Source organism: Phascolarctos cinereus, unplaced genomic scaffold (assembly GCF_003287225.1).
Source record: "Phascolarctos cinereus isolate Bilbo 61053 unplaced genomic scaffold, phaCin_HiC Scaffold_2;HRSCAF=192, whole genome shotgun sequence".
In the NCBI taxonomy this organism is placed as follows: Eukaryota; Metazoa; Chordata; class Mammalia; order Diprotodontia; family Phascolarctidae; genus Phascolarctos; species Phascolarctos cinereus.
The window spans coordinates 213,805,543-213,821,513 of NW_027555625.1; the positions used below are offsets into that span (position 1 = coordinate 213,805,543).

Below are 15,971 nucleotides of genomic sequence, written 5' to 3' on the forward strand. Positions count from 1 at the left end.
TTTTTAACTCAGAGTCTATAAACTTATTTCTAATAACTTTATTTCAATATAATTAGTTTCCTCTGTAACCCTATGAATTATGTTATATGCATTTAAAAACAGTTGTGAGAAGGGGTCCATAAACCTCATGAAAATGCCAAAAAGATTGTTTAGTTAATAACTCCCTTCTTAGAAATAAACATTTCAGTTTTTGTATGTCATTTCACTTACTGATTATTTTAGTCATCTACTTGAATTCACTCTAAAAATTATTAAGGGATGTATTTCATTTCAGTCCTAAATGAACAGAGGGTCAAATAAAAATGTCACCCTGATTGGGAAGCATAACGATAATAGGTAGAGGAAATAAACAATTACATAAATTTAGGAGAAGTCTTTCAGAAAAAGGGTAGGTTTCCAATAATATAAAAACAATGACTATTCTATGTAGATTCTTAGAACAGAAAGGATGCTCAGAATAGAGAAACTTTCATAATTCATGATAAAAGTGGTAGATCAAATCGATAACTCTTGTTGCTAATAACATAAGTAAAAAAATTATGAGCGACTCCCACTATCCAAAGGAAATTTGGAAATTTAGAATGCACAGCTTCCTATATAGTACGGTATGAGGGCATCTATTAACTCCAAATCTATACTCTAATGCTGTACCACTGGGTCTAAAATTTTCATCACTCTATTTCTCTTGGTTGAGTACTATTTAAAGAAGACCAATGGGAAAGCACAAATATTCTTGAGAGAGAGAGAGAGAGAGAGAGAGAGAGAGAGAGAGAGAGAGAGAGAGAGAGAGAGAGTAACAAGTTAAGATCCATCTAAGTAGATTACTTTATAAAAGTAACTCCCTGTCAGCTAACAGACAGAAGAACTGGATGGAAACAGTACTGGATTTAGTACTAATGAAGAGGCCAGAGGCCTACAGTGGATAGTCTTAGCATGCTGGGGTGTAACCTACATGTAATTCCCACTTCTGACACTAGCGGTGTGACTGTGGACAAATCATTTCACATCTCCTGATCTTTAGCTGCCCCTTGTGTATAAGGAGAATGTGGGACTAGATGTCCTCTCAAGTCCTTTTCCATCCAGGACCCAGGATTCCAAGAGACACAGTCTTTGTCTTTATTCTCAAACCGTGAAGGGAGCTAGTTTAAGGGAGAGTATTATAAGGATTTTATTATGTAATGGAACTCCTTGAGGGCAAAAGCAGTTTAGTTTTTGTCTTATATGTATCTTTAAATATTTGTTGAATTAAAAAACAGAAAATAAAAATTTACACTTAAGATGTTTCATTGGATAAATATAAAATAGCAATAAATTAATGAGAAAATAAGAAAAAATCTGGCAAAAATGTTATACTGATAGAAGGCATTTCTTTGGTAAAAGTTTAAGAAGTACATAAGGTCAATAAAACATTAAAAACTGGTTTTAAATCAAGGATTAGGCATTCCAAAAAAAATCTTTCGCCAATAACTTCTAAGAAGTTGGGGATTTCCTTAACAACAAAGAAAGTCAACTTTTGAGGGAAAGATCTGTGTCTTATATAATTTTTTTATCTCCTCAAGGGTCAAGCTTGTTCTATATAGTAGGTGCTTAATAAATGTTTACTGCTGATTAACAAATTCAATTTTTTTAAATGATGGTATAATAAATCTCCCTTTTAAAATTTTATTGCCATGGTCATCAAATCCATTACTAAAGAACACTTTCTTGATATTAATGGAACCTTTACTTTAGCAAGAGTAGTATGAACAAAGTGCTATAGGATCAAAGTTCCTTCTTCTAAAAGCTGGGAACATTAAATATCTTACCTGTGATTCTTCATCATGGCCCTAGAAATGACCCTACGTTATCAAAAGCTAGGCTGGCAGGGTCCAAATTCTGGTACCTCACTGGGATAGAGACAAGGACTGAACGTATGATTTTTTTGTTTGCTAGAGGGAGCTCCAGGTCAGTCATTCAGCCTACTATATGCCAGATACTATATCAGGTACTGGGCTCCCATTAAATATTTTCTCTGCAACTTATGGTCTTAAAAAATTGCCTGAGGGCACTGAGTGTGCCTCTACCAAACTGAAAAGGTCTCTGATATAGGTCTTGTGATGTGTCAGTTGTACAAGGACCAGACTGCCTAATCTCAATAAGCTTATTACTAGAGGGTTGTTATCAAATTAGTATAGTAGAAAGAGTCAAGTCACTCAAATCTCTCCAAGTCTCAATCTAGTAAAAAGATGGAGGTTAGATCATATGCAAGATTCAATCCACCTGTAATGTAATCACCTATGTGATGCAGTTCTTGTGAAGACTATTTAAGCTTTGGAAGGGATATGATTTATAAAAATGAAATATCAACAACAATGAGAACAAGGATCCATTGAAGTGTAATTTATCTGAATGTTTCTGTAACAACTTCCTGGAGTCTTGATTTCACTTCACTTAATCTACTTTGTATATTTCTAGGAGAAAAAAGCACAATACCTCTGTAACTGCATGTAGAGAAAGGTCTCAGGCAACTATAAGTGTCTAGCAGACCAATTGTTAAATAAACCTAAATTTATTCCTCAAACTGCTTAAGTAGCCAAATACTAATTAAGTTGTGATGCTTGCTGTTGGTGAGGTTAATATGCACAAGACTTTATTTACTTCTTGACTGGAACGTAGCAGATGTTTAATACAAGTTTGTCCAGGAGGCAGTGATTAACTGTAAAATGTAATCAAACTGAAGCTTGCCAGAATAAATCAGAAAACCAAATATTATGTGTAAAATTAAGTGCAAAATACTTGAGCAAATCTATTTTTGTTAAACATGGAGGCTTTTTTGATGCTATTTCATTTTTGAGGTCTCAGTTGTTGATAAGATCAAGGTTGCCAGACTAGTATTGTTTCCGTATTTTTATTCTAAAGAGAAAAGGAAGAAGGTATTAACTATTACCAACACTTTTCTTTATTTAACTCCTAAGAAATCTGTGAGTTTGGGAGTTATTGTGCTTTTTTTTTTGGAGGGGGTGGGGTTTGAGAATTATTAGAATCTTAACTGTAGAATTTTTGTCACCAACTAACAAAGCACAGATACTACCAACAAGGAAACAATGGTTATTAGGCAGAATGCTTCTAATTCCTTAAAACTAGTCTTAACACATACTTAGGAAGGTTTGATACACCCAGGTCCAATTTAAGGAAACAAGGAGCTTACCATAAGACAAAAAAGTAAGCTTTACTGAAGGGATATACATACATATATAAGTGTAAACACACACACACACACACACACACACACACACACATATGAAAATGAAGGGGTGGTCAGGAAGAATAAACACAGGAATAGGCCACTTGGGACCCCAAGAGGGAACAGGCCACACTTTCTCCAATCAGTAAAACAGAGTGGGCTTTTACAGGGTTCTTTTCTGAGTCTAGTAGGAACAGGCACTGGAGGAAAGGAATAGGCGGAATGAAGATGGTGAAGTAGCAAGAAGAAATACAGTCAAGCTCTATCATAATTCCTCCACAAAGATTTAGAAAATGTAGCAGGCTAAGTAAGTCCTATCAGGAAATCCAAGAATAAACTTAATAAGTCATTTATCCAGCTCAGGTCAGTACAAGGAAAGCCAGGTTTGTGGACAGTGAGTACAGGTTTTGGTTAGGGATGTGCAACACAGAGCATTCCACAAATGGGAACTAAAAGAAGAACAAGCCTGTATGCAAAAAGAGGTCCAAGACTGACAAAGGGGACCCTGATCTTGTAAGAATGGGTGCTAAATGGCAGCTCTCAAATCCAGGTCAGACTTAGGAGGGGACCTGACCTAGAGGTGAGGCTCTAGGACAAGGAGCAATTGAAGGCTATAGGCTATGTATTGTGCAAGGAATAAGTTCAGAATCAAAAAACGTCTGTGTGGTTCTTTCCACAAGAGAAGACAGAGTCTCAGTTCCAGCCTTCAGACTAATCTGAAGTCTGCAGTGGAATAACCAGGGCAGGAATCCCAGACCAGAGGGGAACCTGCTGTTTTCTCACCATTAATCTGCAGCTGATTATGACAGCAACAGACTAATGGATCTCATTATGCAGGTTTACTTACAATTAAATGAATTTTTGAAATATTCCCATGATGATCAACTGCTTCAAAAAGATAAAAATGGGCTATTCTTCTCTCTCTCTCTCTTTCTCTCTCTCTCTCTCTCTCTCACACACACACACACACACACACACACACACACACACACACACACATATGTATATGAGAAAAATATCACTAAGGGTAATCAAGTACCTTTTCAAGGTGGAACTTAAAATATTTAAATATATATATATACTCAATGACCTGTTAACACATCAATTTAGAAGATCAAAACTCATCCATGTCTGCTTTGCTTGTATGACTCCTTCCATGCTGTCTCATAATTTCAACTGCGGAGGACCATCCAAAGTGGGGAAGGTGTTCTTGATCCCTCCTGACACAATACAAATACCAGCAGAGCACTTGAGGTGTCCACTATATAAATGCTAAAATTTGAAGGGACCAAAATAAACTGACACAGGACCATATTTCAAGGCTCTGTAATCTTAGGTTTCTCTTCAAATTAGAGAGGTACAGTACAGGAAGCCCACCATATTTTCAGATTTGTGATCTGAAACCTGAAATCTCCACATACTGGCTATATCAATATAAGTTCTCTTTACAAGCAGAAAGAAAGGCCCTTCAATGTCTGTATAGGTAAGGAAAAGAACTGGTGGATCACATACCTAACCGAAATACAGAAGATCCCAAAAGTCTTGATTCAGTTTCAAGCTAAGACTTTTGGGACACCCTATATTTATTCCCATCATCTTAATCCTTGGTTGACTAAAGGTTAGGGGAGAAGGGTTGATTCAGGTTGGTTCAAAGTAATCACTCCTGCTTTTAAAAAGATCTACTACAAAACCTCAAATTAGTTTCATTTAGGTTCAGAGCTCTTTTTGAAAATGCAAAACTTCATGGAAGAATTAAATCAAAGCAACTGGACTAATAAGGGGAAAAAAATTTTGTATCAAATATCCTGTTAAAAATTTGATAGCCAAAATATACACAGAATTTGCATAAAATAAACTAAGATATTCTCTTATACATAAATGTTCAAGAACATGAAGTTTTTAAGAGGAAAGAAGTTATCAACAATTACATGAAAAAAATGTTACCAATCACTAATCATGAGAAATAAAAATGAAAGCAAACCTAACATTTTTGCTTAGGGCTTCTAAGCATGTCTCCTGAACAAATGAAAATTCTGGCCAAAACTCAACTTTGGTTGGAGTAATATATCAGAACAAGTTTGGAAAATTGTAAACTACCACATTTCCCAACAACCCTAGATCATGCTTATCCAATGACTAGCCAGTTCACCTAAACCTTTCTTTCCCACTTGTTCAAGAGGAAAAGGAAGAGGAAAAAAGATTTTCCCTCAACAAGAATAAATAAGTACATGTATTTCTCACCCTTTCCCTGTTTATATTTAACAGTACTGCCAGGATCTCCCTTTTGGCAGGCTCCTTTAGGATCATTCCTGTCAAATCCAAACAATCTATTATATATAAATCTTGCAAAGATTTTGAAAAATTCACAAACATTTTCTTTAGGCTTTCTCACATTTAGCAATGATAACAAATGCTAACAAGATATTGAGTTAGATCACATTCATTTTTAGGTTAACTTAAATTTAGGGTGATCTCTATACGGCATAACATTTAGAAAAACAAATCTATTGATGCAAATTATTAACTAGCTTACAACAGCCATAGACATTAAAGATTGTAAAGTGAATGGCAATTTCAGGAAGGGAGTTTGAGCATATACTTAAAGCTTTTTATTTCTCACTTCATATAAGAATCTTAATATATCTCAGTACAGCAGAGTCCTATCTACTATACTAATACAACTCAGTCCCAATTAGTAAGAATAAACTTTCTGAAGTAGTCAAATTATTCAAATTCACAAAGCATGTTTTCACTGGGTTCCACTGGAACCAGGTACCGTATTTTACATAATTATAACTTGGGATAGATTGAATAAACAATACCTGGCTGAAAGCTGTAGTATTCATTTGTCCATCTCCTGACTGGTAACAGATAAGAAGGAAGAGGCTTAACTTGAAATTCCTAGGTATATTTAAAAAAAAAACAAAACCCTACTCCAACCACTGTTTCTATTATAGTGGCTGGTCTTTGCTTAAACTCACTGCTACCAAAGTACTTAACTATATACATTCTGAGTAACAGAAGTACTTCTGAACTAACAAATATAATTAATTTTTAATTTAAAATAAATGGTATAAACAAACAAAAGCAGGAAAGTGGTGTCCTACATAGGAGACAAAGTAGTTTAATGAAAAGATAATCAATGGAATGCCACAGGTAAGCTCCAGTAGCAACAATTTCCAATGCCAGGGGGGCTGAATGGGTGATGAGGAGGTTTCCTGAAACAGCAGTTATTCGCACATGAGTTATCTAAAAGCTTATAAAATGGGATTTGCTTGTAGTAAGATAGCTTTTGTTTCCTAAGTCATCTGAAAATTTTTCCACAATAAAACAACATATAATGTAGAAAATCAGCAACAGAGAGTCTATATGTTAATTCCTCTAAGTCAATAAGCATTCATTAAGCACTTACTATGTACCAGGCCCTGAATTTAGCACTAGGAATATGAAGAAAAGTAAAAACAGTCATTCACCTTAAAAGTGTTCACATTGCACAAGGTGTGAAAAAATGCTAATAACTACGTACATACAAGATGTATACAGGGTAAACTGACAGTAATATTAGAGGAAAGGTCCTAGTATTAAGGGGGAGAAGGAAAGTTTTCTATGGTACAAATTACTCTAAGAACTAGACAATAAAATATAGAAGCCTTTATCTGCCTTTCCAACATGATCAAATCCTCAAAAATAAGTCTCAAGCTTGATGGTATGTATAGTGACTTCTAAGGTTTCTTTTATCTTAGTAAAAGACAAAATTTAAGACTTTAAAAGTAAATATAGTTTTGGGAACAGAATGGTTAGATTAAGCTCAACAAGGTTATTACAATATTTAATTGTATACTTTCCCTTTAGATGAGTAAAATATTTTGCTTTCATTTACTTAATTACAACCTACCAAGACCCACCATAAAGGATTTATGTAGAATATAAAAAAGAACTGTACAGAAGGAGTGCTGTTGTTTACATCAATGGAGAAAGAATTCCCATTTGTGGTATCACAGATCCAATTAAGTTCTGAAATGGGTTTCATCTACACAGAACACAATTGTCTACAATACATATTCAAAATACATGTGATTTTATGGAGCTGTGGAGATGAAAACCACCAGCCATCATCACCATCTGGGGTTCTTATGAAGAGCCTGAGGATGACTGCTTCTATTTCTCAGACTGAATCAAAATAACATAATCTCTCCATAGGCTATTGTTGGGCTGTGTGGGCTACTCTCTGCATCTAAATTCTAGAGCTTCCTTAAAAGAACAGCTAATATATCACCTGATGCAATCAGTTTCTAGTCCACCCCCGATAGCCTCTTAGTTCTGATGACAAACGTGATTCAAAGGCAGGTAACGAAATGGAAATGTTTTCATTATTTGCACAGATTTCCTGAGTTCACAAATAATAAGAAAATGAACCCAAATAAAATAAGTTACATAAAAACATAATTTGACTGCTAGAATTGATGTTTTGTTTACCTGCTTAATTCTGATAATGACATATTTTATTCACTCAACCTTCTCACCAAAGGAGCTTGCTCAGCTTCTTCATCAAGACTCATGTGTTTTGGGTTTGTGTTTTTTTTTTAAACATTTTGAGGCTATGGAACAGATCTGCCTTATTTTTTTTAACATCTGAGAGCTCCAAACTCTACTATGTAGGGCCTAGATATGGATCAGGTAACTTATTATGCAACTTATTATGCACCTTTCCTAAGAAGACACTCTATTTCCTGACTTTCTGACTCCAGATATTTTCAATGGCTACGTCCCACACCTGGAATAATCTTCCTCCTCACCTCTGCTTCCCAGCTTCCCTCAAGTCCTGGATAAAATCCCACCTTCTCCAGGAAGTCTTTCCTGGTCTCCTTAAACTCTAGTACCTTTCCTCTGCTGATTATTTCAAATTTATCCTGTATATACCCATTTGTCCCAATCATTTCTATGTTTTCTTCCCCACTAGACTGGAATTGTTTTGCCTTTCTTTGTATTCCCAGTTTATAGCACAGTACTTAATAAATGTTTATTGAAAGATTGATCCTATTTTCTTTCAATGAGACAACTCATGGAATCCTAACGATCCATGAAAGAGAAAAATCAATGCCCTATAACAATTTTTAAAGGATGTTAATTTTTGTCATTGTAGTTCTGTAAGATATTCCACTTCCCACCCCAAACCATGTCCCTCCAAAGTATGATTTGGTTATAATGAAAAGATTGTTAGAAATCATAGTTCTGGGTGAGGGGGACTAGAAATGAATGAGATATAATCACCCATGAGTCATGGTAATGTATTAAACAGAGAAAATTACAAAACAATCCATAATTCTGAATGGCCCAAAAATTCCTATTTAAATTGTAGAGTGAAGGGAAAAAAGGAGAAAGAGGTTGCTAAGAACTATGCAGTTTTAGACTAACTAAACATATTAACAAATGAGTTAATACACTATGAAACCACACCAATATAGAGGTTCTCTAACTGTAAGATTAAAAAGTCATAATTAAGTGAAAAAAAAAATCAGGTTCTTGAAGGACACATAATTTCATAACACAATTGGTCATTTTGCCTTGTATTGTTCTCATACTAAACACAGGCAATGGGATCAAGAAAAAAAACACTATGGTTTATATGTTAATCCTTGTTTGTTCCCTCCTTTGGAAAAGGATCAATGACATCACAGGGTGATGTCTTTGTCTTGTGCATGAATTGGATTTAAGTGAGGCAGAGCTGCACAAAGTCATCATCCTCACTAGCTCTTCCAGAGTCACTGAAGTCCCATAGTAAGACAATGATACTGCAAAGGTTGAAGAAAAGGGTCAATCTGCTCCCGGTGACACTTGGTGGGATGAAAACCAAGACTACAATATCGTTTTGGGGGAGTAAAGATTATTCAAAATAAACAAGATAGGCAATTCAGAAGGACAGCAGCACGGCATATTAGGAAGTGATACTCATGTGAGAAAATAAAGGAAGCAAAGGAGAAGGAAGCATGGTAGAGTACCAAAATACCATTAGAACTTCAGCAAGAGTAGGTCATGCTAGACTAAATTTATTGTTTCCTTTGATGAAAGGCATACCAGACAAGTAAATAAATGAGGTTTTACCAAAATATGTTACAAATTCTCCTATGTTATTTTTGTAAAAAGAGAGCTGTGAACTAGATAAGTCTAGAGAGGTGGTCTTAACAACTGAATGAATGGAGGGACTCATATATTAGTTATCAAAGGGTATATGTGGATCTAGGTCTATAGAGGAGTAGCTCAGGGATCCATGCTTAACTCTGTGCTTTTTTATATTCTTATCAATGTCCTGGATTACAAAAATGTTATAGCATGTTGTTCACCTTTCAGCCAATCACGGATCCAAGATTGTCTAGAAGGTTTTTCTCCTTGTACGTATCATTCCCCCCTTGCATGCCCAAGGTCCACTCGCCTGGCATTAACATATGGTGAAAACACTGGGAGGAGATGGAGTGTATCATCCTGTGGTTCTGAAATTTTTGTTTCTGATCCATACTCTGTAATCTCCTTCCCTCACAGCAGCTGGTATAATTAAACAATCTTCCTGTTGTTAAAGAAAATTATTATTCAATATAGATCCTGACAGACATTATCGATGTCCTAGACATTCTCCTTCTTTCCTCAATGAATTCAGCATATGGCTTATAATATCGTCCTCTACCCAAACTTTGCCTTTATACTTGGGGAATTATACATAATACATAAGAATGTTCCCTCAACTATTCTTTCAAGTTCTTCACTCTACAGATGATCAAATCTTTGTAAGTATTCAATTTCCATGGTCATGAACTCTGAAATTCTTTTATCTCATATTATTCCTTTTCATATTAAATATTTTATTGTGTATTCCTTTTTTCTTATGTCTTATGATGCCTGATGAGGTTTTTCATCCTCATTGTAACCTCCATTTCTTCTACTTCTAAGGTCTTCCCCAGGCTTTCACTTCTGCATTGGGCACACTATATTCCTTTCTCTATCTTGACCCCACGGTCAACTAATCCCAACACTAGCCACCACATGAGCCCCTTGCCCTCTTGTTTTATTGTCAATCATGTCTTTTGGATAATCATCTGTCTCCTTTGCTCCTATTCATGAGCTGCTGACTGGATCTATCATCTCTTGCTAAGGTCAATCCCTCTACTAGCACCCTTGTACTCATTCTGTCGTCTTCTCTAGCAGACAGCCTCTATCATCAAGCCCACTTTCTCTCCTGTCTTCAGTCTCCCCCTACTAAACTGGCTCTTTCTTAACTGCCTACAAATAAACTTGTATGTACTCCGTCCTTAAAAAAATCCTCACTTGATCTGATAATTCCCAATACCTACTGTCCTAATCTCTCCTACAATTCTCAAGTAAACTTGGGAAAGCAATATACATTAAGTACCTCCATTTCTCTTCTCTTCTTCAAATCGCTGCAATCTGGCTTCTGGCCTCATTTTTTCAACTAAAATTGCCGTCTCCAAAATTACCAATGAGCTCTTAATAGCCAAATCTAATGACTTTCCCCTCCCCTCATCCTTCCTGACCTCCTTGTAGCACTTCACATTGTTGATCACTTTCTCCTTTTAGATACTTTCCTCTCTAGATTTTCATGACATTGTTTTCTCCTGGTTCTCCTGCTATCTGTGTCTTTTAAGACTCCTCTGTTGAGTCTTCATCCACGGCATGCCCATTATTTGTGGATGTCCCCCAAGATTCTGTACTAGGCCCTCTTATTTTTTTTTCTCTATACTATTTCACGTGGTAATCTCACCGGCTTCTACAGGTTCAACTATCATCTATCTCCATGTAGATTATTCTCAGAATCACAGATCCAGACCTAGTTTTGCTCCTGAGTTCCAGTGCCATATCACCAACTACCTATTAGACATTTTAAATCTAGATGTGCGACAGGTATCTTAAACTCAACATGTCCAAAACATTATCTTTCCTTCCAAACAATCCTTTCTTTCCAGCTTCTCCATTACTGTCAAGGACATTACCATTTCCCCAGTCACCCAGGCTTGCAAGCTGTCATTCTCGACTCCTTACTTTCATTCACCTCATATGTCTAATTTCTTCCCAAATCTTATTATTTATACTTTGAAAACATCTTGCATACATCTATTTCATTCCACTCATAAAGCAACAATCCTAATTCAGGCCCTTATTGCCACTTAACTGGACAATTACGTTAGCTGTCTGAAATCCATTCTTCCTTTGGCTGCCAAGGCAATTTTTCTAAAGTCTATGTTGGACCAGGATTTCTCCCTTCGGCCAAGCTCTGGTGACTCCCTATTATGAATGGTATCAAATAAAAAGTCCTCAACTTACAATTTAAAGCTTTTCACAATCTAACCCCTTCCTACTTTTCTAGTCTTATGGTTTATTCTACTGTATGTACTCTCCCCTCTAATAACCTCTTCCTACTTCTCTAGTCCTTTAGATATTACTCTCCTCTATGTACTCTTCTTTCTTCATACTAGGAATGCCGGCCTACTTAAGTACTTCAGACAAAATATTCCACCTTTCACCTCGCTGCCTTTGCACTATCTATCTACCATGTGTGAAAAGCTCTATTTCCTCACTTCTACCTCTTTGTCTCTCTGACTTCCTTCAAAATGACTCAAAGCCCACTTATTGCAAGAAGCCTTTTCAAGATCCCCAACAGCTGATGCCTTCTCGTTTGAAGTTATGTCTCATTTATTCTGCATGTGTATATTTATTTATTTATGTATACCTAGCTGCTTATATGTGAGCTCCTCCAATAGCATGTAACCTCCTTGAAGGCAGGGGAAGTTTTGGTCTTCCTTGGTATTTCCAATGCTTTGCAGAGTGAATGACACATAGTAAATGCTTAATAAATTTTTGTTGACTGAGTGGGTCAATTTATTGTCTCTGTGACTTAACTGTCACTCTCTCATTGGCCACCAACCTGTGTGTGTGTGTGTGTGTGTGTGTGTGTGTGTGTGTGTGTGTGTAATCTCTTACTATCAAAATATAAGTTCCCTTCTCTCATTTTTGTACTTTTATTGCCAACAATTAACAGAAGGACTGGCACACTGTAAGAACTTAAATGCCTAATTCAATCGTTCAGAAATCAGGAGGCATGCCAAATACTGAATGACAAAGTCAAGATCCAAAACGATCTTGAAGGGTTAGACTACAAGGCCAAATGCATTAAGATTAAATTTATTAGCAATTAATGAAAAACATTTTTCACAAATATAAGATAAGAAAGTTTGACTAGGCAATAGTTTTTTTGGGTACTCTATAGAAGATCTTGTTATTGTTTATCTTTCATTTTTGAACAGAATTAACGACATGAAGGTTTGATGTGTTAATTTGTCCGTGAACTGGATTCAAGTGAGGCAAAGTTGCACCAAGTTATCAGCCTCATCCTCTCTTCCAGAGTCATCAAAGTCCAGTGGCAAGACAAAAGTCAAGATGACCAGCAATGGCCCAGCATGCAGTAGATGATTTTGTGTTTTCTATATCTGACCAAGCTCTAAGTGCTCCACATTGTCTGCTTCAGCTCCCTTCATGACTGTTGGAACAAATTGTTCTCACTTGCCCATTCCACAAGGGGAAGTCTTCACATGCTTGGTGTAGACATCCCCCTAACTTGCCAGTGGGTTTGAGGCCTGTCAGGTAACCTCAACCTGCTTTAGACCATCTGCCAAGATGGTTTTGCCAGGGTGTGGCTGCTGCACATGCTACAGCTTCTTGGAGCTACAAATGAGAGTTGGGTGAAGATCAGCATAAAAGATATGAGAAGAGATGAGGCAGCACAGAGGAAAAAGAGAAGAGGGCCCAGGTCAGAGACTTGTGAATTATTCAGCATAAGTGGGCATGATATGGATGCAAAATCAGTAAAGGAGTCTCAGGAGGAGTGGACAGATAAGAGAACCACGGCAGAACAGTGGCACAAAACCTTAGTGAGGATAGAGTACCCAGGAGGAAAATGTGGATCAACACTGTCAAATGCTGTAGGGAAGTCAAGAAGGATGAGGTTGAAAAATTATATTTGGAGGATAAGAGATAATGGCTGCATGAATTCAATACTTCTCTGACCACCAAAGTGAAGTGAAGATTAAAAAAGGAATACATAAATTAGCCAAAGGGCATTTACTTGTGTCATATAGGATGTCTTTTGCAAAGTGCAAATGGGAACTGGGATTCTCCATTGATGGTGAGGTCTTCTAGATGCCTCTTTTTAATGATGACCTTGTATTGACATCAGCAAGCCACAGAACAGTGCAAAGTTTTCTCAAAAGGATCTGAAACACATTACTGTGACAATTCACATAGAGCAAAAAAGACTGATGAAGGCTGCATATTTCTCATATTCTGACATGCAGATGTATGGGTAGCACATTGAGCTAATCTAATGAAATGCGTGCATGCACGCGCATACACACACACACACACACACACACAGCCACACACACACCCTCTTGAATATGACACATTGCGGGTACAGACTAGATCATGTTATCAATGACAATTCACACCTAAGAAGTGTTACAAAAAGATATCAAAAACATATACAATGGAAAGGAGAGTATGTCAGTTTTCAGTAAGAAGTTATAGCAAGTAGTTACAGAAAAAAAAGGAAAATAAATGTTAATAAATAGACAGGCTGATTGTAGCATCAATACTCATGAAATATTAAAGACAAAAAGGAATGCTTCCGTTGTTCTGGGTAGATCATGAATAGAAAGTTGTTGGAAAAACACAGATAGGTATTATACAGGACGAGAATGCATTGGTGGGTTATCTATAAACACTAATAATATCACAGGAATAAAGGATCATAGATCTGGAGTTGGGAGGAAGGAATCCAAAGGCCATCTAGTTTAACCCCATCTTTTTACAGATGAAGACCTGTCCAACATCACAGCAGTAAGTGGTTGAGGCAGGATTTGAATCCAAGTCTTTTTACTCTAGAATGTGTGCTCTTTCCACTGTACAATATACTCTCCATTATTTAAATATTAAAACTTCCACGCTGTTGCAAATTTTGAAGTATCTCTATCTTGAAAATCCTGAATTGTATTAGTACAAAACTTCCAGAATATAGTGCAAAGTAGGAATACTGGGCAAAATTCACCCAGTGTAGACACCGTATGTATAACTCTTAAAATTATACATACCTTATCTTTTTTGGCATAAAATAAAATCAACTTTTATTTTCCTGGATATCATTTTCAAAATATATATGACATTCAACTAACTTTAATACACTATGCTATTCTATTCCATGATCCTGATGATTCTCTATATTACCACAAGAAAATCACATATTATGGCCTCTGCGGTACCACCATGACAAAAACTACTTCATATTTTACTTCAGTGTTATTCTAAACCCCTAGCCTTCCAGACCCCTAATCCTAATTTACCATGCCCATTTAGGTTCATCTTTTGATTTCACCCTAATTTATATTCCTCAGTACTTGGCATTCAGTCACTGAAAGAAGATGACATCACTCTCAATTTACTAAACCAGGATAATCTGAGAAGCTTTTTCTCCCTGAAAGGAAAAACTAGCAAATAACTATTGTACATTTCTAGCAAGTGATTCTCTGTCATCATACATTTTACTTGGATCTTTTTAGCTCCAGCTTGTTAGAAAAATAAGGCAGAAAACAAAGCAAATATGGCGGGGGGGGGTGAAGCCAACTGGCAAGATGTCTTTTAAGAATGCCAACGAAAAAACAACAAATGACCAGTCACAATGGAGCGAAATTTTTCTGGTAGTTTAAAAAGAAAGCAAAAGCCTACAAATAGTGGTTAAGCCTGCTAATTTTCTATTAAGTTGTAATTTTAATAAAATGTTAAGACCTGACTTAATGAATAGATGATGAAAGAAAAGTACTGAGTAATTATTTAGAGAGTGCTTTTAATCCGCTGATAAACAGATTATCATCATCCAAGCCAACCACACCTGAAGAATATCATGTGGTATCAACTTAACAGAAAAAAAAGCAAGAAAAAAAAGATAATTCTTTCATGCATGACATAATTTAAGGGAAATTAAACTGTTTAACACACATACATGTATGTCTGGATCACTTCAAAGGCATGAACACATCATTATACCTCAAACGATTAGTGTAGGTATCCACACATGTCTTCATTTTTGCTAACAGTGTCCCAACTGAAGCTTGGGATTCAGATTGCTCCTCCTCCTCTTCACCATTTTCTGTAGAGAGAGGCAACAATAGGGGCACCATGGATGTGCACGAAGCAATGGCACGGAGCAACTCCAGCAGAGCTCGGTAGAGGGGAACATGTCTGGCCATATCAAGAACTATAACAAGTGGGAAAAAAGAAACGCAAGGTAAATACACATGCAGTATCAAAACAACTTCAAAACAATGCTGCTTTTATCTCAATCTTAGAGGAATTAAAGTATTTTCCTTTACTTACCTTCAGTAGCTGAAAACAGGTCATCATGATGTCAATGCCTGTGTACTACTTTTAAGGGTAAAATTATCTCTTACACGTACCATATGTGAATTAAGATAAAGATAATATACTAAAAACTCCAATCTGAGTAATTAACTTCATAGATAAAGGACATTTTCAGAACATAAAAAACTGGAATGATATTGATAAAAAGTGCAACACAATTTCAACTGGTGATTTAAATAAAATCTCAGAGCGATGTCATTTGTTATGTAAATGGAAGAAATAAACAGACTGTCAAAAGATCATTATTATAAGGATAGCAAAAAAATACTTC

At 36.2% G+C, this 15,971-nt stretch overlaps 1 protein-coding gene across 8 annotated transcripts in view; it reads right to left on the minus strand.

Moving 5' to 3' along the window:
• BIRC6 (baculoviral IAP repeat containing 6) overlaps nt 1-15,971 on the minus strand; it is a 307,740-nt gene that overhangs the window by 58,072 nt on the left and 233,697 nt on the right. For all 8 annotated transcript variants that reach the window (XR_002321676.2, XM_020972336.2, XM_020972335.2 and 5 more), the window contains one exon: nt 15,326-15,536. Coding sequence is in view for 7 of the 8 variants with exons in the window: in XM_020972336.2 (XP_020827995.1) it covers nt 15,326-15,536 (211 nt within the window). In the remaining variant the exon portion in view is untranslated. The remainder of the gene's footprint in view (nt 1-15,325; nt 15,537-15,971) is intronic.